Here is a 24,395-nt window from a genome sequence, read left to right on the forward strand (position 1 = left end):
GAGTGGATATCTGGTTTAAGTGGATACATAATGTAATGAATTTATGTTCCACTTACATCTGTATTGATAACTCTGATCTATGCCAAGTACATGCTTTGATATGGTAAAGTGAAAGTACGTCTGATCGTATCTTTCAAACGCACATCAGACCGGATTATCAGGACGAATCTAAAATTCAGTCAACTCCCCTCGAGAACTACGGATGGGATGACCCAGTTCTTTATAAACCCCAAGCTGCAGTGATCTGGCGTCCTATGTTCCTAACGGCCGCCGGGTGGCGACCATAGAAGGTATGAGTAGCAGTATAGCGTGCATGCAGTATAGCAGAGGACTGATAGTGTTTACTGGTGATAGGCCTGAAAGATTGCGTCATCCGATGTCATTAAAGTTGCCTTAGTGAGATAGTCGCTATATGGTTCCTGTGAATTGGTTCGTTTGGCCTTGTTCGAACTACATGTAGATTAGTTCGAGGCGACAGTGAGATTAGTTGCTCAACCCAATAGTTTGCTTGGCTTAGTTCAAACTAAAGAAGTCCCTTCCTGCAACTTGGTTTGGTTTGCACTGAATATCCATGCAGATATAAACCATAAGAGTAGGAAACCCCGAGTAATGGAGTAATTGTTTTAATAACGCTAAATAAGCGTATACAGGATCAGAGTTCATTCATTGGTGATGTTTATTTTCCTTAACATGTACATAGTGTAGTATAATGTGTTCCATTCATATGCATATCTGTGTATATTTTACTTCGTCACTAGACCCTCATTTCGTCAAAATGATTCAAATAGATTCCCAGCAAGGTAATCTGAGACTTGCTCACATTTCTGACCCTCATAACAAAAAGTTGATAGGGTTGCACGTTACAATATCTCGTACTACAAACATGTATGTGTTGATTTCTCTGACATCTTGTACTATAAACATGTATGTGTTGATATAATCATTTTTTATCTGTTTCAGACACCAGCATTAAAGATGAAATAATGAGTGACGGCAGTAAAATGAACACTAACAATGTTCCCATCTTGGAGAAACCTCCTCCTCTGCCTCCTCGGCAACGTTCCTTTGTACGGACATCACAGCCCCCTCCAGTTGGCTGGATGATGTCTGGAGCAACAGCTTGGGAGCCAACTACCAACCCCGAAAGATTTCCAACACATGATAGCTCTGTATCAAATTCCAATGATAGCAGACCTACCTCATCACCAGCATTTACAAACTTCCAAACAACATCAGGAGCAAATCAGTTTGAGAAACCTAATAATATAGATTTGGCGGAAGTAAGAAAAGAACAGAATTACCTGATATCACTATCACCAGTTAATACTCTCAGACAAAACCAAGCAAATGAAAATTTCTTTTGTTCTGACTTGGCTGGGATTGATTTCTCTTCAGCATTAAACAATGAGGAAAGTTTCGATTCAAGTCAGCGTAACTCCTCAGATAAAGGGAAGAAGAATTACCAGGAATTTAGACATGTGTTTTGTGATACGTCAAGTGGGACAGGGATACCAAATCGACCAAAATCAGACCCTCAAGGAGCTGCAGGCTTGCAGTATGGATGGAATAGCAATTTGTTTAAAAATGATCCCTGGCAGCCCTTCAGTACTGCAGCAGTGGATGTCCGAGGACCAGGAACCAATCCAGGTGTGGCTAGAGGGCAGCCAACAGGTGTATGGCCTACTGGTCCATTTCCCAATCAAGCAATTGGCCAAAATAACTTCAGAACACCTGAGGCACAATTTGGATCATTTGGTTCTAATCAGTTTTCCAATTTACCAGTGAAAAGTCCTGTACAATCCCCTTCCACATTTTCTGAAATAGATTTTAATACTGTTGTGTTACCGTCACCGTCGGCAGGAAGTAATTCTGTCAACCCAAGTCATTCATCTACAAACACAAACAATTTGCAAAATCTCTTTGAGTTGGACAATATTTCACAATGGGAAAGAGATCTTGCAGCTGAAAAACCTAAGTCTGATGACCTGATGGATTTTTCTCCATCTGAGGAAAAAGAGTATTTGTCTCTTGATTCCTTTGATCCTTTATACGAACGGACGCGAAGAGAATCAATTACAGAATCAAATTCTGCTAAACATCAAGTGCCATCATATATGATAGGTGATATAAGCGAGGTAAGTTCTAAGTCACAACTCTCTTCAGAGGGTCGGATGGATATGAGGCAGAGAGAAAGTGCTGGATCATTGTATCCAATGGAACAGCTGCAGGCAGCAAGAGAATCGTCAGTTGAACACTCAAGTGAAGAGGATCTCGAAAGATTTCTACAAAGTACAGCAACTGACAGTGAAAAGATAAGTGAAGTGGTACCTCCCCCTCGTCCACCACCTATCAAGGTATGTTGTACCTCTCCTTCATCCACACTCTATCAAAGTATGTTGTACCTCTCCGTCACCCACCCCTTTACAAAGTATGTCGTACCACACCCTCGCCAACCCCCTATCAATGTATGTTGTACCTCCCCCTCGCCCACCCCCGATCAAGGTATGTTGTACCTCCCCCTCACCCATCCCTATTACAGGTATGTTGTACCTCACCCGCGCACACATTCTACCTGATAGCATACCCTTTTTAAGCTAACTCATCACCCCCTCTTTATGTCTGTTTTGCTTCACTCTTTTAACCCTAACAATTTTTTTCCTACTTGGTCTCCCTTGTCAAGGTATGACCTACCTGCTACTTGCCTTCCTCCTTTCAAAATCTGTTTTACCTGTCCCTCTCCTACCTCTATCAAAGTCTGTTTTACCTGTCCCTCTCCTACCTCTATCAAAATCTGTTTTACCTGTCCCTGTCCTACCTCTGTCAAAATCTGTTTTACCTGCCCATCTCCCACCTCTATCAAAATCTGTTTTACCTGTCCCTCTCCCACCTCTATCAAAATCTGTTTTACCTGCCCCTGTCCTACCTCTATCAAAATCTGTTTTACCTGCCCGTCTCCCACCTCTATCAAAATCTGTTTTACCTGCCCGTCTCCTACCTCTATCAAAATCTGTTTTACCTGCCCGTCTCCCACTTCTATCAAAATCTGTTTTACCTGCCCGTCTCCCACTTCTATCAAAGTCTGTTTTACCTGCCTGTCTCCCACTTCTATCAAAATCTGTTTTACCTGCCCCTCTCCTACCTCTATCAAAATCTGTTTTACCTGCCCCTCTCCTACCTCTATCAAAATCTGTTTTACCTGTCGCTCTCTCACCTCTATCAAAATTTGTTTTACCTGCCCCTGTCCCACCTCTATCAAAGTCTGTTTTACCTGCCCCTCTCCTACCTCTATCAAAATCTGTTTTACCTGTCCCTCTCCCACCTCTATCAAAGTCTGTTTTACCTGTCCCTCTCCCACCTCAATCAAAGTCTGTTTTACCTGCCCCTCTCCCACCTCTATCAAAATCTGTTTTACCTGCCCCACCTCTATCAAAATCTGTTTTACCTGCCCCTGTCCTACCTCTATCAAAATCTGTTTTACCTGTCCCTCTCCCACCTCAATCAAAGTCTGTTTTACCTGCCCCTCTCCCACCTCTATCAAAATCTGTTTTACCTGCCCCACCTCTATCAAAATCTGTTTTACCTGCCCCTGTCCTACCTCTATCAAAATCTGTTTTACCTGTCCCTCTCCCACCTCAATCAAAGTCTGTTTTACCTGCCCCTCTTCCACCTCTATCAAAATCTGTTTTACCTGCCCCACCTCTATCAAAATCTGTTTTACCTGCCCCTGTCCTACCTCTATCAAAATCTGTTTTACCTGCCCCTGTCCTACCTCTATCAAAATCTGTTTTACCTGTCCCTCTCCCACCTCTATCAAAATCTGTTTTACCTTCCCCTTTCCTGGTTCTGTTAAGGTCTGTTTGACTTGCCCCACTTCAACCTCTATCAAAGTCTGTCCCTCATCACCCCAATAGGCTTTGTCTTACCTTCCTCTTGCCACCCCTACCATATTTATCTGTGCCAGCTAAGCATGTCCTGCCTCTTCCTAGTCCTCTATCAAGTTTAACTATATAAACCTCCTCCTTGCCCAGCTGTCAAGATATACTTACCTCCTCCTTGCCCAGCTGTCAAGATATACTTATCTCCTTCTCCTCCCTCTGTCAAGATATACTTACCTCCTCCTTGCCCAGCTGTCAAGATATACTTATCTCCTTCTCGTCCCTCTGTCAAGATATACTTACCTCCTTCTCGTCCCTCTGTCAAGATATACTTACCTCCTTCTCGTCCCTCTGTCAAGATATACTTATCTCCTTCTCGTCCCTCTGTCAAGATATACTTATCTCCTTCTCGTCCCTCTGTCAAGATATACTTATCTCCTTCTCCTCCCTCTGTCAAGATATACTTATCTCCTTCTCGCCCCTCTGTCAAGATATACTTACCTCCTTCTCGTCCCTCTGTCAAGATATACTTATCTCCTTCTCCTCCCTCTGTCAAGATATACTTATCTCCTTCTCGTCCCTCTGTCAAGATATACTTATCTCCTTCTCGCCCCTCTGTCAAGATATACTTACCTCCTTCTCCTCCCTCTGTCAAGATATACTTATCTCCTTCTCCTCCCTCTGTCAAGGTATACTTACCTCCTTCTCCTCCCTCTGTCAAGATATACTTACCTCCTTCTCCCTCTGTCAAGGTATACTTACCTCCTTCTCCTCCCTCTGTCAGGGTATAACTACCTTCTCCTCACCTCTTATCAAGTAGTGATTGTAGTACAATGGCTGGTCTTTAAGAAACAATTTCCTTTTTTGTTGTTTATTCATGTGCAAACTGCATTTTTTAACAGATATTTCAACATGACTTGCTGACGCACCATTTAAAATATCTGTAAAGAAATGCAGTATACATGCCAAATGACTTATTATATATTTACATTTTGAAAGCTTTTTTTTAGCTCAACTGGCTTTATGGGCCAAGTGAGCTTCTGTCATGGTGCAGCTTCCATCGTCCGTTGTTTGTCCAGTGACAACTTTTCCATGTGAATGATTTCCTCTCAATAATGAGCTGTCTGAATGTTATGATATTTGGCTGATAAGTTGCTGCATGCCAAAGTTTAAAAAAAAAAAAAAAAAAAAAATGACCTTGACACTTATTTCGAGGTTACAGAGGTCAAATTTGTTAAAACCTTTAAACAACTTCTCCTGACTATTCAAAAGGTGCAGAAGTAGGTAAATGGATGAAAGGTTCCTAGAATGAAGCCCAACAAATATTTTTTGCAAAAAGAAATGACTTTGATCCTTATTCAAGGTTCTTCTTTAGACTTCTTCTGAGTAACCAAAACACACAAAAGCATGAATTTTTTGGTGGAAAAGTGTCTCTGGATCAAAGCCCAAATGATTTCAAGAAGAAAGAAATTACATTTATCTATAATTCTGGTACTAACTGTTGCTGTTTAGAATTGAGTTTTAGAAGCTGTTTCTTGGTGAAATTAGTTAAAATTCATCGGATGTGCCACTCTAAATGCCAGTGGTGTACGTGTCAATATATTTGTGATATTAACACTGATTCTAATTTTGATAAACATTAAATAACAGCTGAGCAATGCAGGCCCATTAAACCTCTTGTTTACACTCCAATCATTGTTCATTGATGTTATATGCACTGACAGAACAACCTTACAACTGATGGAATAGCAAAGTTGCTGATTGGTAACTAAAGGAAGTAAACAGAAAATAGTTCCACAATAATATCGTATTTATGTGAGATATTTTAAGCATGTACATCTCCATTCATATATTGCTTTTGAGTTTCCAGTTTATACAAAATAAATTCCAAAGATTTAAACAATTAGAACAGATGCAGAGGTGGATTCTCACTAAACTTTGTTTACCACACATGTACAGTGGACAGGCTTTCTACATGCCAGACTTGATGTTTACAGAAATGTAAACATAAAATTTGTTCATAAGACCAAATAAGGAATACTCATCAGAAATGTACATATAATTGATTACCTTTTCTCAACTCATCTGATGTCGTGATTTATTTCAAGTCTTCATAACCAGTCATCAGTATCGTAATATTTTCTAGTGTTTTAGCAAAATTAAAATTCATGCATTAATTGGTTGATAAGATGCCAGTGGCCATTAGTAAACAAATTCTGAGTAAGTGAGGTATTATTCTGTAATAATTCAAATCCATTATACATTCAAATGAATATCCCTGAATTTGGATATACTGATGGTAGATCAAGGATTTCAGGCAATTTATTGAATACCCAGTGACTTCAACATCATTATTTTCCAGACCTCAACAAAGTCTTATGAAACGTTACGGAAACGCCTTTTTGTTGATGATGAATCCCATGCATTTTGCCAGATGGTGGCTGAGTAAGTATCACTGGTAATAAATAAGTTTGTAATGTGACGACCTTGAGACTATAGGTTTGTACTGCATCAGTGACGGCCTTTAGACTGTAGGTTTGTACTGTATCAGTGATGACCTTGAGACTATAGGTTTGTACGGTATCAGGGACGGCCTTTAGACTATAGGTTTGTACTGTATCAGTGACATCCTTGAGACTGTAGGTTTGTACGGTATCAGTGACGACCTTGAGACTATAAGTTTGTAATGTATCAGTGACGACCTTGAGACTATAGGTTTGTACGGTATCAGTGACGACCTTGAGACTATAGGTTTGTACGGTATCAGTGACGGCCTTTAGACTATAGGTTTGTACTGTATCAGTGACATCCTTGAGACTGTAGGTTTGTACGGTATCAGTGACGACCTTGAGACTATAGGTTTGTACGGTATCAGTGACGACCTTGAGACTATAGGTTTGTACGGTATCAGTGACGGCCTTTAGACTATAGGTTTGTACTGTATCAGTGACATCCTTGAGACTGTAGGTTTGTACGGTATCAGTGACGACCTTGAGACTATAAGTTTGTAATGTATCAGTGACGACCTTGAGACTATAGGTTTGTACGGTATCAGGGACGGCCTTTAGACTATAGGTTTGTACTGTATCAGTGACATCCTTGAGACTGTAGGTTTGTACGGTATCAGTGACGACCTTGAGACTATAAGTTTGTAATGTATCAGTGACGACCTTGAGACTATCAGGAACAACGTTGAGACTATAGGTTTGTACGGTATCAGTGACGACCTTGAGACTATCGGTTTTTACTGTATCAGTGACAGTCTTGAGAGTATAGGTTCGTACTGTATCAGTGACGACCTTGAGACTATAGGTTTGTACTGTATTAGTGACGACCTTGAGAGTATAGGTTCGTACTGTATCAGTGACAACCTTGAGACTATAGGTTCGTACTGTATCAGTGACGACCTTGAGACTATAGGTTTGTACTGTATCAGTGACGACCTTGAGACTATAGGTTTGTACGGTATTAGTGATGACCTTGAGAGTATAGGTTCGTACTGTATCAGTGACGACCTTGAGACTATTGGTTTGTACTGTATTAGTGACGACCTTGAGAGTATAGGTTCGTACTGTATCAGTGACAACCTTGAGACTATAGGTTCGTACTGTATCAGTGACGACCTTGAGACTATAGGTTTGTACTGTATCAGTGACGACCTTGAGACTATAGGTTTGTACGGTATTAGTGACGACCTTGAGAGTATAGGTTCGTACTGTATCAGTAACGACCTTGAGACTATATGTTTGTGCCGATCAGTGACGACCTTGAGACTAGGTTTGTGCCGATCAGTGACGACCTTGAGACTAGGTTTGTGCCGATCAGTGACAGCCTTTGTTCCCTTTTGTTTTATATATATATATATATATTTGTTTAGTTGGTTTTTACATCTGCTATTAATGCCTCTTGGCTGCTAACAAAGAACTATATCATATCAGTGTACTTATGTTTGGCTATTTACAGAAAATTGATTTTTTGAGATTTTTCTTTATTTCATTTCAGTTTGAAGTCACACTATACCTCAACAGATTGCAGTTGTAATCTTGGTTTTGTTGTGAGTCCTCTGTGTGATAAACAGCAGCCCTCACTCTCTGTGAAAATTGTCATCTACTCCGACTTTGCTGCTGACCCTGTTTTGTTTACCTGTGATGGTGGGTTTGATTCATTTGTAATATCTTACATTTTATTTCGATAAAAAATTTGTCGTTCCATGATAAAGGTATCTCTATTTCTGTCTCAATCAGTACAAACATTGTCACTATTTCTGTCCCCCTCAATAGTCACATTGTCATTATTTCTGTCCCCCCTCAATAGTCACATTGTCACTATTTCTGTCCTCCCACAATAGACACATTGTCACTATTTCTGTCTCCCTCAATGATCACATTGTCACTATTTCTGTCTCCCTCAATAGTCACATTGTCACTATTTCTGTCCCCCTCAATAGTCACATTGTCACTATTTCTGACTCCTTCAGTACTCACATTGTCACGATTTCTGTCCCCCTCAATAGTCACATTGTCATTATTTCTGTCCCCCCTCAATAGTCACATTGTCACTATTTCTGTCCTCCCACAATAGACACATTGTCACTATTTCTGTCTCCCTCAATGATCACATTGTCACTATTTCTGTCCCCCTCAATAGACACACTGTCACTATTTCTGTCCCCCTCAATAGTCACATTGTCACTATTTCTGTCCCCCTCAATAGTCACAATGTCACTATTTCTGTCCCCCCCACAATAGTCACATTGTCTCTATTTCTGTCCCCCACAATAGACACGTTGTCACTATTTCTGTCTCCCTCAATGATCACATTGTCACTATTTCTGTCTCCTCAATAGTCACATTGTCACTATTTCTGTCTCCCTCAATAGACACACTGTCACCTTTTCTGTCCCCCTCAATAGTCACAATGTCTCTATTTCTGTCCCCCTCAATAGTCACATTGTCTCTATTTCTGTCCCCCACAATAGACACGTTGTCACTATTTCTGTCCTCCCACAATAGACACATTGTCAATATTTCTGTCTCCCTCAATGATCACATTGTCACTATTTCTGTCTCACTCAATAGTCACATTGTCACTATTTCTGTCTCCCTCAATAGACACACTGTCACTATTTCTGTCCCCCTCAATAGTCACATTGTCATTATTTCTGTCCCCCTCAATAGTCACATTGTCACTATTTCTGTCCTCCCACAATAGACACATTGTCACTATTTCTGTGCCCCCACAATAGACACATTGTCACTATTTCTGTCCCCGACAATAGTCACATTGTCACTATTTCTGTCCTCCCACAATAGACACATTGTCACTATTTCTGTGCCCGCACAATAGACACATTGTCACTATTTCTGTCCCCCACAATAGTCACATTGTCACTATTTCTGTCCCCCTCAATAGTCACATTGTCTCTATTTCTGTCCCCCACAATAGACACATTGTCACTATATCTGTCTCCCTCAATGATCACATTGTCACTATTTCTGTCTCACTCAATGATCACATTGTCACTATTTCTGTCCCCGACAATAGTCACATTGTCACTATTTCTGTCCCCCACAATAGACACATTGTCACTATTTCCTGTATTTTCATCAGCGTACAATATCTTAATATTGTATATTTTATTATAATTGTTTCTTGACCATATGGAAGATTAGCTACAGCTATGCTCAAAATGTTATATATCAGATATAGATATTATAAATGTTGATGATGTTTGTTTGTAATTATTATACAAACCTTTCTGTGATATTGCTTACAGTCCATACCCTGGTGGAGCACATTGTGTGTAACGTGTTGTACAACCATCTTACAGACGTGTCTCAGAGTTTCTCTTCCACTGATTTCATCCTCAAAGTTTCCGATAGATCTGAGTACCTCCTCAAGTAAGTACATATATAAATGCCTCGTCAAATTCCGATAGATCTGAGTACCTCCTCAAGTAAGTACATATATAAACTCCTCGTCAAATTCCGATAGATCTGAGTACCTCCTCAAGTAAGTACATATATAAATGCCTCGTCAAATTCCGATAGATCTGAGTACCTCCTCAAGTAAGTACATATATAAACTCCTCGTCAAATTCCGATAGATCTGAGTACCTCCTCAAGTAAGTACATATATAAACTCCTCGTCAAATTCCGATAGATCTGAGTACCTCCTCAAGTAAGTACATATATAAACTCCTCGTCAAATTCCGATAGATCTGAGTACCTCCTCAAGTAAGTACATATATAAACTCCTCGTCAAATTCCGATATATCTGATTGAAAGAAGACAGTTTCTCCAGTCCCCAAAGACTTAGTGATGACAGTGTTGTCAGTCCCTGGAGACTTAGTGATGACAGGGTTGTCAGTCCCTGGAGACTTAGTGGTGACAGGGTTGTCAATCCCTGGAGACTTAATGGTGACAATGTTATAAATCCCTGGAGACTTAGTGGTGACAGGGTTGTCAATCCCTGAAGGCTTAGTGGTGACAATGTTGTCAATCCCTAGAGACTTAGTGGTGACAGGGTTGTTAATCCCTGGAGACTTGGTGGTGACAGGGTTATCAATCCCTGGAGACTTAGTGATGACAGGGTTGTCACTCCCTGGAGACTTTATGGTGACAATATTGTCAATCCCTCTTAGACTTAGTAGACTTAGTGAAGATAATGTCAGTCCCTGTATACTTAGTGAAGATAATGTCAGTCTCTAGAGACTTAGTGAAGATAATGTCAGGGCCTGGAGACTTAGTGAAGATAATGTCAGTCCATGTAGACTTAGTGAAGATAATGTCAGTCTCTAGAGACTTAGTAAAGATAATTTCAGTTGCTGGAAACTTAGTGAAGATAATGTCAGTCCCTGTAGACTTAGTGAAGATAATGTAAGTCCCTGTAGACTTCCTGAAGATAATGTCAGTCCCTGTAGACTTCCTGAAGATAATGTCAGTCCCTGTAGACTTAGTGAAGATAATGTAAGTCCCTGTAGACTTAGTGAAGATAATGTCAGTCCCTGTAGACTTAGTGAAGATAATGTCAGTCCCTGTAGACTTAGTGAAGATAATGTCAGTCCCTGTAGACTTAGTGAAGATAATGTCAGTCCCTGTAGACTTAGTGAAGATAATGTCAGTCCCTGTAGACTTAGTGAAGATAATGTCAGTCCCTGTAGACTTAGTGAAGATAATGTCAGTCCCTGTAGACTTAGTGAAGATAATGTCAGTCCCTGTAGACTTAGTGAAGATAATGTCAGTCCCTGTAGACTTAGTGAAGATAATGTCAGTCCCTGTAGACTTAGTGAAGATAATGTCAGTCCCTGTAGACTTAGTGAAGATAATGTCAGTCCCTGTAGACTTAGTGAAGATAATGTCAGTCCCTGTAGACTTAGTGAAGATAATGTCAGTCCCTGTAGACTTAGTGAAGATTATGTCAGTCCCTGTAGACTTAGTGAAGATAATGTCAGTTCTGTAGACTTAGTGAAGATAATGTCAGTCCCTGTAGACTTAGTGAAGATAATGTCAGTTCTGTAGACTTAGTGAAGATAATGTCAGTCCCTGTTGAAGATAATGTCAGTCCCTGTAGACTTAGTGAAGATAATGTCAGTTCTGTAGACTTAGTGAAGATAATGTCAGTCCCTGTAGACTTAGTGAAGATAATGTCAGTTCTGTAGACTTAGTGAAGATAATGTCAGTCCCTGTAGACTTAGTGAAGATAATGTCAGTCCCTGTAGACTTAGTGAAGATAATGTCAGTCCCTGTAGACTTAGTGAAGATAATGTCAGTTCTGTAGACTTAGTGAAGATAATGTCAGTTCCTGTAGACTTAGTGAAGATAATGTCAGTCCCTGTAGACTTAGTGAAGATAATGTCAGTCCCTGTAGACTTAGTGAAGATAATGTCAGTCCCTGTAGACTTAGTGAAGATAATGTCAGTCCCTGTAGACTTAGTGAAGATAATGTCAGTCCCTGTAGACTTAATGAAGATAATGTCAGTCCCTGTAGACTTAGTGAAGATAATGTCAGTCCCTGTAGACTTAGTGAAGATAATGTCAGTCCCTGTAGACTTAGTGAAGATAATGTCAGTCCCTGTAGACTTAGTGAAGATAATGTCAGTCCCTGTAGACTTAGTGAAGATAATGTCAGTCCCTGTAGACTTAGTGAAGATAATGTCAGTCCCTGTAGACTTAGTGAAGATAATGTCAGTCCCTGTAGACTTAGTGAAGATAATGTCAGTACCTGTAGACTTAGTGAAGATAATGTCAGTCCCTGTAGACTTAGTGAAGATAATGTCAGTCCCTGTAGACTTAGTGAAGATAATGTCTGTCCATAAAGACATTTTTTAAGATTATTAAGTACATGTATCTCTGACGACTTATTTTCAAGCAAAAGTATCAAAAAAATAAAATCTATGTACTTTATATGTTGTATTTAATTTTTTGTATATTATGTATTTATCTTTACAGTGACCAACAATTGTCCAAGTATGAGTATGTTCACGAATGTCTGAAGCTGGACAAGGATATACGCTTCATGCTGATGCAACGCCAAGATGTTACATTACCATTCTTGAGAACAGTCAGTACATTGATAATTAAAGTCAGTTATGTGTGATTTATGTGTGATTTATGTGTAGTGTTGGTTATGTGTGATTTATGTGTAGTGTTAGTTATGTGTGATTTATGTGTAGTGTTAGTTATGTGTGATTTATGTGTAGTGTTGGTTATGTGTGATTTATGTGTAGTGTTAGTTATGTGTGATTTATGTGTAGTGTTAGTTATGTGTGATTTATGTGTAGTGTTGGTTATGTGTGATTTATGTGTAGTGTTAGTTATGTGTGATTTATGTGTAGTGTTAGTTATGTGTGATTTATGTGTAGTGTTAGTTATGTGTGATTTATGTGTAGTGTTGGTTATGTGTGATTTATGTGTAGTGTTAGTTATGTGTGATTTATGTGTAGTGTTAGTTATGTGTGATTGATGTGTAGTGTTGGTTATGTGTGATTTATGTGTAGTGTTGGTTATGTGTAGTGTTGGTTATGTGTGATTTATCTGTAGTGTTGGTTATGTGTGATTTATGTGTAGTGTTAGTTATGTGTGATTTATGTGTAGTGTTAGTTATGTGTGATTTATGTGTAGTGTTAGTTATGTGTGATTTATGTGTAGTGTTGGTTATGTGTGATTTATGTGTAGTGTTAGTTATGTGTGATTTATGTGTAGTGTTAGTTATGTGTGATTTATGTGTAGTGTTGGTTATGTGTGATTTATGTGTAGTGTTAGTTATGTGTGATTTATGTGTAGTGTTAGTTATGTGTGATTTATGTGTAGTGTTAGTTATGTGTGATTTATGTGTAGTGTTAGTTATGTGTGATTTATGTGTAGTGTTGGTTATGTGTGATTTATGTGTAGTGTTAGTTATGTGTGATTTATGTGTAGTGTTAGTTATGTGTGATTTATGTGTAGTGTTGGTTATGTGTGATTTATGTGTAGTGTTAGTTATGTGTGATTTATGTGTAGTGTTAGTTATGTGTGATTTATGTGTAGTGTTAGTTATGTGTGATTTATGTGTAGTGTTAGTTATGTGTGATTTATGTGTAGTGTTGGTTATGTGTGATTTATGTGTAGTGTTGGTTATGTGTGATTTATGTGTAGTGTTAGTTATGTGTGATTTATGTGTAGTGTTAGTTATGTGTGATTTATGTGTAGTGTTGGTTATGTGTGATTTATGTGTAGTGTTAGTTATGTGTGATTTATGTGTAGTGTTAGTTATGTGTGATTTATGTGTAGTGTTGGTTATGTGTGATTTATGTGTAGTGTTAGTTATGTGTAGTGTTGGTTATGTGTGATTTATGTGTAGTGTTAGTTATGTGTGATTTATGTGTAGTGTTAGTTATGTGTGATTTATGTGTAGTGTTAGTTATGTGTAGTGTTGGTTATGTGTGATTTATGTGTAGTGTTAGTTATGTGTGATTTATGTGTAGTGTTAGTTATGTGTGATTTATGTGTAGTGTTAGTTATGTGTGATTTATGTGTAGTGTTAGTTATGTGTGATTTATGTGTAGTGTTGGTTATGTGTGATTTATGTGTAGTGTTAGTTATGTGTGATTTATGTGTAGTGTTAGTTATGTGTGATTTATGTGTAGTGTTAGTTATGTGTAGTGTTGGTTATGTGTGATTTATGTGTAGTGTTAGTTATGTGTGATTTATGTGTAGTGTTAGTTATGTGTGATTTATGTGTAGTGTCGGTTATGTGTGATTTATGTGTAGTGTTTGTTATGTGTGATTTATGTGTAGTGTTAGTTATGTGTGATTTATGTTGGTTATGTGTGATTTATGTGTAGTGTTAGTTATGTGTGATTTATGTGTAGTGTTGGTTATGTGTGATTTATGTGTAGTGTTGGTTATGTGTGATTTATGTGTAGTGTTAGTTATGTGTGATTTATGTGTAGTGTTGGTTATGTGTGATTTATGTGTAGTGTTGGTTATGTGTGATTTATGTGTAGTGATTGTCGTGTTATGTGTGATGTCTGAGATGGGTTGTGATTGTCGTGTCTGAGATGGGTAGTGATTGTCGTGTCTGAGATGGGTTGTGATTGTCGTGTCTGAGACGAGTAGTGATTGTCGTGTCTGAGACGGGTAGTGATTGTCGTGTCTGAGACGGGTAGTGATTGTCGTGTCTGAGACGGGTAGTGATTGTCGTGTCTGAGATGGGTTGTGTCGTGTCTGAGATGGGTTGTGAGTTGGGTAGTGATTGTCGTGTCTGAGATGGGTGTGATTGTCGTGTCTGAGATGGGTTGTGATTGTCCTGACTGAGATGTGTAGTGATTGTCGTGTCTGAGATGGGTTGTGATTGTCGTGTCTGAGATGGGTTGTGATTGTCGTGTCTGAGATGGGTAGTGATTGTCGTGTCTGAGATGGGTTGTGATTGTCGTGTCTGAGATGGGTTGTGATTGTCGTGTCTGAGATGGGTAGTGATTGTCGTGTCTGAGATGGGTAGTGATTGTCGTGTCTGAGATGGGTAGTGATTGTCGTGTCTGAGATGGGTTGTGATTGTCGTGTCTGAGATGGGTTGTGATTGTCGTGTCTGAGATGGGTTGTGATTGTCGTGTCTGAGATGGGTAGTGATTGTCGTGTCTGAGATGGGTAGTGATTGTCGTGTCTGAGATGGGAAGTGATTGTCGTGTCTGAGATGGGTAGTGATTGTCGTGTCTGAGATGGGTTGTGATTGTCGTGTCTGAGATGGGTAGTGATTGTCGTGTCTGAGATGGGTAGTGATTGTCGTGTCTGAGATGGGTTGTGATTGTCGTGTCTGAGATGGGTAGTGATTGTCGTGTCTGAGATGGGTTGTGATTGTCGTGTCTGAGATGGGTTGTGATTGTCGTGTCTGAGATGGGTTGTGATTGTCGTGTCTGAGATGGGTTGTGATTGTCGTGTCTGAGATGGGTTGTGATTGTCGTGTCTGAGATGGGTAGTGATTGTCGTGTCTGAGATGGGTTGTGATTGTCGTGTCTGAGATGGGTAGTGATTGTCGTGTCTGAGATGGGTAGTGATTGTCGTGTCTGAGATGGGTAGTGATTGTCGTGTCTGAGATGGGTTGTGATTGTCGTGTCTGAGATGAGTAGTGATTGTCGTGTCTGAGATGGGTTGTGATTGTCGTGTCTGAGATGGGTAGTGATTGTCGTGTCTGAGATGGGTAGTGATTGTCGTGTCTGAGATGGGTAGTGATTGTCGTGTCTGAGATGGGTAGTGATTGTCGTGTCTGAGATGGGTTGTGATTGTCGTGTCTGAGATGGGTAGTGATTGTCGTGTCTGAGATGGGTTGTGATTGTCGTGTCTGAGATGGGTTGTGAGTGTCTGAGATGGGTTGTGATTGTTGTCTGAGATGGGTAGTGTCTGAGATGGGTTGTGATTGTCGTGTCTGAGATGGGTATTGTCTGAGATGGGTTGTGATTGTCGTGTCTGAGATGGGTAGTGTCTGAGATGGGTTGTGATTGTCGTGTCTGAGATGAGTAGTGATTGTCGTGTCTGAGATGGGTTGTGATTGTCGTGTCTGAGATGAGTAGTGATTGTCGTGTCTGAGATGGGTTGTGATTGTCGTGTCTGAGATGGGTTGTGATTGTCGTGTCTGAGATGGGTAGTGATTGTCGTGTCTGAGATGGGTAGTGATTGTCGTGTCTGAGATGGGTAGTGATTGTCGTGTCTGAGATTGGGTTAGTCTTATGTGTGTGATTGTCGTGTCTGAGATGTGTAGTGATTGTCGTGTCTGAGATGGGTTGTGATTGTCGTGTCTGAGATGGGTTGTGATTGTCGTGTCTGAGATGGGTAGTGATTGTCGTGTCTGAGATGGGTTGTGATTGTCGTGTCTGAGATGGGTTGTGATTGTCGTGTCTGAGATGGGTAGTGATTGTCGTGTCTGAGATGGGTTGTGATTGTCGTGTCTGAGATGGGTAGTGATTGTCGTGTCTGAGATGGGTTGTGATTGTCATGACTGAGATGAGTAGTGATTGTCGTGTCTGAGATGGGTTGTGATTGTCGTGTCTGAGATGGGTAGTGATTGTCGTGTCTGAGATGGGTAGTGATTGTCGTGTCTGAGATGGGTTGTGATTGTCGTGTCTGAGATGGGTAGTGATTGTCGTGTCTGAGATGGGAAGTGATTGTCGTGTCTGAGATGTGTTGTGATTGTCGTGTCTGAGATGGGTTGTGATTGTCGTGTCTGAGATGGGTAGTGATTGTCGTGTCTGAGATGGGTTGTGATTGTCGTGTCTGAGATGGGTAGTGATTGTCGTGTCTGAGATGGGTAGTGATTGTCGTGTCTGAGATGGGTAGTGATTGTCGTGTCTGAGGTGTGATTGTCGTGTCTGAGATGGGTTGTGATTGTCGTGTCTGAGATGGGTAGTGATTGTCGTGTCTGAGATGGGTAGTGATTGTCGTGTCTGAGATGGGTTGTGATTGTCGTGTCTGAGATGGGTTGTGATTGTCGTGTCTGAGATGGGTAGTGATTGTCGTGTCTGAGATGGGTTGTGATTGTCGTGTCTGAGATGGGTCGTGATTGTCGTGTCTGAGATGGGTAGTGATTGTCGTGTCTGAGATGGGTAGTGATTGTCGTGTCTGAGATGGGTTGTGATTGTCGTGTCTGAGATGGGTTGTGATTGTCGTGTCTGAGATGGGTAGTGATTGTCGTGTCTGAGATGGGTAGTGATTGTCGTGTCTGAGATGGGTAGTGAATGACGTGGGTTGTGATTGTCGTGTCTGAGATGGGTAGTGATTGTCGTGTCTGAGATGGGTAGTGATTGTCGTGTCTGAGATGGGTAGTGATTGTCGTGTCTGAGATGGGTAGTGATTGTCGTGTCTGAGATGGGTAGTGATTGTCGTGTCTGAGATGGGTAGTGATTGTCGTGTCTGAGATGGGTAGTGATTGTCGTGTCTGAGATGGGTTGTGATTGTCGTGTCTGAGATGGGTTGTGATTGTCGTGTCTGAGATGGGTAGTGATTGTCGTGTCTGAGATGGGTAGTGATTGTCGTGTCTGAGATGGGTTGTGATTGTCGTGTCTGAGATGGGTAGTGATTGTCGTGTCTGAGATGGGTAGTGATTGTCGTGTCTGAGATGGGTAGTGATTGTCGTGTCTGAGATGGGTAGTGATTGTCGTGTCTGAGATGGGTAGTGATTGTCGTGTCTGAGATGGGTAGTGATTGTCGTGTCTGAGATGGGTAGTGATTGTCGTGTCTGAGATGGGTTGTGATTGTCGTGTCTGAGATGGGTAGTGATTGTCGTGTCTGAGATGGGTAGTGATTGTCGTGTGTGAGATGAGTAGTGATTGTCGTGTCTGAGATGAGTTGTGATTGTCGTGTCTGAGATGGGTTGTGATTGTCGTGTCTGAGATGGGTTGTGATTGTCGTGTCTGAGATGGGTAGTGTCTGAGATGGGTTGTGATTGTCGTGTCTGAGATGGGTAGTGTCTGAGATGAGTAATGATTGTCGTGTCTGAGATGGGTTGTGATTGTCGTGTCTGAGATGAGTAGTGATTGTCGTGTCTGAGATGGGTTGTGTCGTGTCTGAGATGGGTAGTGATTGTCGTGTCTGAGATGTAGTAGTGATTGTCGTGTCTGAGATGAGTAGTGATTGTCGTGTCTGAGATGGGTTGTGATTGTCGTGTCTGAGATGTCGTGTCTGAGATGGGTGATTGTCGTGTCTGAGATGGGTTGTGATTGTCATGTCTGAGATGGGTAGTGATTGTCGTGTCTGAGATGGGTTGTGATTGTCGTGTCTGAGATGGGTAGTGATTGTCGTGTCTGAGATGGGTTGTGATTGTCGTGTCTGAGATGGGTAGTGATTGTCGTGTCTGAGATGGGTAGTGATTGTCGTGTCTGAGATGGGTTGTGATTGTCGTGTCTGAGATGGGTAGTGTCTGAGATGGGTTGTGATTGTCGTGTCTGAGATGAGTAGTAATTGTCGTGTCTGAGATGAGTAGTGATTGTCGTGTCTGAGATGGGTAGTGTCTGAGATGGGTTGTGATTGTCGTGTCTGAGATGAGTAGTAATTGTCGTGTCTGAGATGAGTAGTGATTGTCGTGTCTGAGATGGGTTGTGATTGTCGTGTCTGAGATGGGTAGTGATTGTCGTGTCTGAGATGGGTTGTGATTGTCGTGTCTGAGATGGGTAGTGTCTGAGATGGGTTGTGATTGTCGTGTCTGAGATGGGTATTGTCTGAGATGGGTTGTGATTGTCGTGTCTGAGATGGGTAGTGTCTGAGATGGGTTGTGATTGTCGTGTCTGAGATGGGTTGTGATTGTCGTGTCTGAGATGGGTTGTGATTGTCGTGTCTGTTGGGTTGTGATTGTCGTGTCTGAGATGGGTTGTGATTGTCGTGTCTGAGATGGGTTGTGATTGTCGTGTCTGAGATGGGTAGTGATTGTCGTGTCTGAGATGGGTAGTGATTGTCGTGTCTGAGATGGGTAGTGATTGTCGTGTCTGAGATGGGTAGTGGTAGTGATTGTCGTGTCTGAGATGGGTTGTGATCTGAGATGGGTAGTGATTTGTGTTGGGTTCGTGTCTGAGATGGGTCCAGTTTTGGTCTGTGATTGTACTGATTTCTGTCTGAAAAGTGTTGTGTGTCTGAGATGTGTAGTGATTGTCGTGTCTGAGATGGGTCAATTTTTAGAGTGATTGTCGTGTCCAAGATGGGACAAGTGATTGTCGTGTCTGAGATGGGTTGTGATTGTCGTGTCTGAGATGGGTACTGCTATTGTCGTGTCTAGATGGATTTTTTGCTGTCACCTCCCTAACCTACCCCCTACCTACCCCCTGCCCCCGCCCCCCCGCCCCCATGTCCTGGCCCCCTGCCCCCACTCCCGCGCCCCCTGCAACCGCCCCCTGCCCCCGCCCCTGCCCCTGCCCCCGCCCCTGCCTCTTGGCATTATTTTGTGACAGAATTACTACCTGTGGCAGCATACAATACTCATTCAATTTGTAACATGGAATCAATTTGACTCCCAGCTTCTAAAACCTGGCAATAATTATGTATGTAAACTTTAGTTAAACTAGCAAACGAAAAGTATGTAAACCAAAAATGATGTCATAAATCAACGATCTGCATGGTTTTATTTATTCAGGGATCAGTTGGAAATCCTGATAAATATTTTCTACACACAAGTGGAGAAATTGAGGGACCACATTCTAAAGGTAAGTGGCTTATACATACACGATCCACTTACATAGTATTCATCATAATTGTGATGGTATTTCCATGTCTTATGTCAAATGATGTCCCAATTCGGCCGTGAACATGACAGATTTGATAACAGGGCCCGAGATGCACTTTAACAAGCACTCATTGGTCAAACTAGTGGTCTGTACTCGTCTGGACAAGGGATTCACTTCTCTGGATAATTTACATCAGAAATTTTCAAAACAATGCAAATAGCACTCACACATTGGATATCAGGATTTATTTCAGTAAAGTTCACTTATGAATTTATAATTGATTTCTACTCATACCAACAGTAAGTGTACTAAACTAGACAAAATTTACCTACAATCAGTGTAAAGGTATACGATTTTACACATTGTCTCAGTAATGAGTTATGATCAGTGTAAAGGTATACGATTTTACACATTGTCTCAGTAATGAGTTATGATCAGTGTAAAGGTATACGATTTTACACATTGTCTCAGTAATGAGTTATGATCAGTGTAAAGGTATACGACTTTACACATTGTCTCAGTAATGAGTTATGATCAGTGTAAAGGTATACGACTTTACACATTGTCTCAGTAATGAGTTATGATCAGTGTAAAGGTATACGATTTTACACATTGTCTCAGTAATGAGTTATGATCAGTGTAAAGGTATACGACTTTACACATTGTCTCAGTAATGACTTATGATCAGTGTAAAGGTGTAAGATTTTATCTTACTTGAGTATCAAAGTACATGAAAAAAATCTTCTAATGGGCAATAATTTCCAAAAACCCCACTTGTCCATTGGTGAAATCCACATGTTAGGGAGAGCAGATGAGTGCTTTAACAGGGCCCTTTAATAAGAAATCATTTTCTAATACTATCTCCTCAGATTTAAGCATCAATTGCCATTGGTCAAACTTACAACAGAACTACATGTTAAGGATCTGTGGATGATCAGCGACTGAAGGTGTGGGGTCTTTCGTATGATTTTTATTTTATTTTTCAGAATGAAACTAATGAGATACAGTTCCGAAACCTGCAGCAGTCTGTGAAGGCTATATGTATGACACTAGCCAAAATAGAGACTATCGACATCACGAAAACTTTACATCGCGCAGAGGGCATAATACAACAGTTTGTGGTATGAATTACACCTCACACCAAATCATTGATTCATTATGTGTTAATATTAAAGTCAACATCTTCTTGATAGCTAAAAAATTGAGAGTTTTCAACATTTTTATGGGTTAGACTACGATCAACTATGGTTTTGTGAAAATAAGAAACATTTTATAGGAAAACTTTTGCCCTTGTATATAAAACTGGTCATTTTCACTCAATTTACAAGTATGAAGAGTAAAATGAGATCTCATATGTGTGTGAGCTTGCTGTGTGTGACCTTGCTGTGTGTGACCTTGCTGTGTGTAACCTTGCTATATATGGCCTATTTGCTGCGTGTGACCTTGCTGTGTGTGACCTTACTATATATGGCCTATTTACTGTGTGTGACCTTGCTGTGTGAGACCTTGCTATATATGGCCTATTTGCTGCGTGTGACCTTGCTGTGTGTGACCTTACTATATATGGCCTATTTGCTGCATGTGACCTTGCTGTGTGTGACTTTGCTATAAATGGCCTATTTGCTGTGTGTGACCTTACTATATATGGCCTATTTGCTGTGTGTGACCTTGCTATATATGGTCTATTTCCTGTGTGTGACCTTGCTGTGTGACCTTGCTATATATGGTCTATTTGCTGTGAGTGACCATGCTATGTGTGGAATTTTAGCTATGATAATGACCTTGCTACTGTATGTTTGATCAGTTTGCTATGGTATATGACCTTGCAATGTGTGGCCTATTTGCTGTACATGGCCTTGCTCTATATGACCTATTTGCTCTGTGACCTTGCTATATATGACCTGTTTGCTCTGTGACCTTGCTGTATATGACCTATTTGCTCTGTGACCTTGATATATATGACCTGTTTGCTCTGTGACCTTGCTGTATATGGCCTATTTGCTCTGTGACCTTGCTTTTTAAGTCCTATTAACTCTGTGACCTTGCTATATATGACCTGTTTGCTATGTGACTTTGCTATATAAGACCTATTTCTTATGTGACCTTGCTATATTTGAATTATTTGCTATGAGACCTTGCTATATAAGTCCTATTAACTCTGTGACCTTGCTATATATGACCTATTTGCTCTGTGACCTTGCTATATATTACCTATTTCTTATGTGACCTTGCTATATAAGACCTGTTTGCTCTGTGACCTTGCTATATATGACCTATTTGCTCTGTGACCTTGCAATATATGACCTATTTGCTCTGTGACCTTGCTATATAAGACCTATTTGCTCTGTGACCTTGCTATATAAGACCTATTTACTCTGTGACCTTGCTATATATGACCTATTTGCTCTGTGACCTTGCAATATATGACCTATTTGCTCTGTGACCTTGCTATATATGACCTATTTGCTCTGTGACCTTGCTATATAAGACCTATTTGCTCTGTGACCTTGCTATATAAGACCTATTTGCTCTGTGACCTTGCTATATAAGACCTATTTGCTCTGTGACCTTGCTATATAAGACCTATTTGCTCTGTGACCTTGCTATATAAGACCTATTTTCTGTATGTAACCTTGCCATATGTGAGCTGGTTTATCATGTTGCAGAGTCAAGAAAGTCTACAGAATTATGATAATGAAGTGAAGATGAAGGGGCCAGACCAAGATACACAAGTAGCTATCAAGTAAGTACATGATGAGATATGGAGCTATATAGTTGTCAGTATATATTTATGTATAATTATTCTGTAGATAGGTTGTGAGGGCTGGTAGGGGATAGGTACACAGTATGCTGGATAACTGGACTGTCTGTAACAGAAAATAAATTGATGTCATGTCATTGATAACATGTATCTTGACCAGCCGTAATCTCATGGATACATGTTATCAATCTTCAAGGTCACAGAGGTCAGATGTGTTGAAACATGTAATGACCAATGACCACCAGGCCCAAGGTCATGTTATATTGGACTAGTTCCCTGCAGGGATGAAAGTCTACCAAGTTAAATCAAGTGAATGACCTTGACCCCACCTTCTGGGTCATACTGCAAATGATTTGAAACATTTTAAACCTTTTTTCCTCAATAACCAAGATGCTTAGGGTCATGATATTGGGCAAGTAGCATGCTAGGGTAAAGAGGTGTCAACTTAAAGGGTTTTGGCCACAATTATTCATAATTCCATATTTCAGTCTTGACTAATGCAAAAATGTACTAGACAATGGTATCTCATCTCTTGTTGCACACAGACTACCACGGACGTCTTTTCTCACCTCTTTACTTTAATTGCTCTGTTGAATATATATATTTTGAATTAAGGTCATGTGATGCTTGATGTCGAAGTGTTGGTTCCATGATTTTTAAGCTTCTGTTTACCTTATAAGGCACACCTATACAGGTTTTGTCTATATACTAATATGATTTCTAAATCAGTATATACCAGGAAAGAGTCAATGCTGTTACTATAGGGAGGCCTCATAGGTGAACCCTTTTATCCCTGACTTGTGGTCCATTTTATCCCTGGTTTGTGTTCCCTTTAATCCCTGCCTTGTGATCCCTTTTAGCCCTAACTTGGATACCTATCAGTATGTTGGGCCACTGGAGTAAAGGGACAAACTTTGGATGGCAATCAATCACAAAGAGCTCACAATACGTCAATTTCTTGTTATTGATACAGCTGCTTGCTTCACTTGAACAATGAGTTTCTTTAGGACTAACGGTATATCGGAAAAAATTTGATCTACAAATACAAAAATCTGGGCACCTTCTCAGAGTTATATCTGATGTTATATAATAATTATGTATTATTACGATTTCATATTTGTTATGCTTCCCGCAGGGAGAGCAATTAGTGGCTACTTTGTTGATCCATCTGTCCATCCATCCATTATAATTTTGTCCAGAGCATAACACAGAAACTGTTAAAGATATCAACATGAAATTTCGTATGTTGATAAATCTTAACAAGAAGTTTTGCACAATTTTGGAGTTATTGCCCTTTTTTATTTTTCATACTTAAATTTTGTTCCATTTGGGGATCATCAACAGTCTCTGACGGCCCTTATATTTATCCTGCAATTGGCACTGCCATTGTCGGTAAGCAGCCATATTTTAGCATGTGCATTAACTCTGCAGAATGTCTTTCTGAAGTTACTTAAATACTATATTTAGAAAAAATAAAAAAGCTTGTTGAAATAAGCAACTTAATATGTTGCAATGAGCAAGTTGATCAATGAAGATTTATAAAATCGCTGTTATAGCTGATGAAGTTTAGAACTATATTTCTGCATTGAGAAATTATTTTGGCGTCCGTCATCATGCAAAATTTGTGTGACGTCAACGTCAGGTAAACACAGATTGAACAACTAAACTGTTTTAAGTTTCACTAGTCTGATTTTTAATCAATGTTGCAGGATAAATAGAATGCATGGTCAGTGTCTTCAAATATAAGCTGCATTTCGACTTGGGACAGAAAGACAAAAGTGGCTTGCCAGATCAGAGGTTTGCCACTTTTGTCTTTCTTCACTCTCGCCAAAATACAGCTTAAATTTTAAGACATTGTCCATGTATTCTCTATATACTTATATGTGATGAGAATTAACAACAGTACAGACAAGTGAATTGTTAATTTTCCAGGTATAACTTTCAGCAGCTCATAAAACAAGGACAAAGTTGTGTTAACTTTTAATGGTCTTACAAGTTACTATTGATTTAATTAAAAGTAACATTATTATGTTTAAAATGTTCAGGATGTCACAGAAGGTGGTGAGTTCCTCTCTTG

The 24,395-nt window shown here is 40.2% G+C and overlaps 1 protein-coding gene across 1 annotated transcript in view; it reads left to right on the top strand.

The window, feature by feature from the left end:
- Window positions 1-1,265: 1,265 nt before the first annotated feature.
- LOC132544890 (phosphatidylinositol 4-phosphate 3-kinase C2 domain-containing subunit beta-like) overlaps window positions 1,266-24,395 on the top strand; it is a gene marked incomplete at its 5' end in the record, with an annotated part of 71,060 nt that continues 47,930 nt past the window's right edge. The window contains 8 exons of the mRNA XM_060208540.1: window positions 1,266-2,354; window positions 6,238-6,320; window positions 7,878-8,026; window positions 9,652-9,775; window positions 12,326-12,469; window positions 19,467-19,536; window positions 20,544-20,678; window positions 22,224-22,300. Of these exons, the coding sequence (XP_060064523.1) occupies window positions 1,266-2,354; window positions 6,238-6,320; window positions 7,878-8,026; window positions 9,652-9,775; window positions 12,326-12,469; window positions 19,467-19,536; window positions 20,544-20,678; window positions 22,224-22,300 (1,871 nt within the window). The remainder of the gene's footprint in view (window positions 2,355-6,237; window positions 6,321-7,877; window positions 8,027-9,651; window positions 9,776-12,325; window positions 12,470-19,466; window positions 19,537-20,543; window positions 20,679-22,223; window positions 22,301-24,395) is intronic.

This window comes from Ylistrum balloti, unplaced genomic scaffold (assembly GCF_031769215.1).
Source record: "Ylistrum balloti isolate Yb309-2 unplaced genomic scaffold, AGI_CSIRO_Ybal_v1 Utg369812, whole genome shotgun sequence".
NCBI classification, from domain to species: Eukaryota; Metazoa; Mollusca; class Bivalvia; order Pectinida; family Pectinidae; genus Ylistrum; species Ylistrum balloti.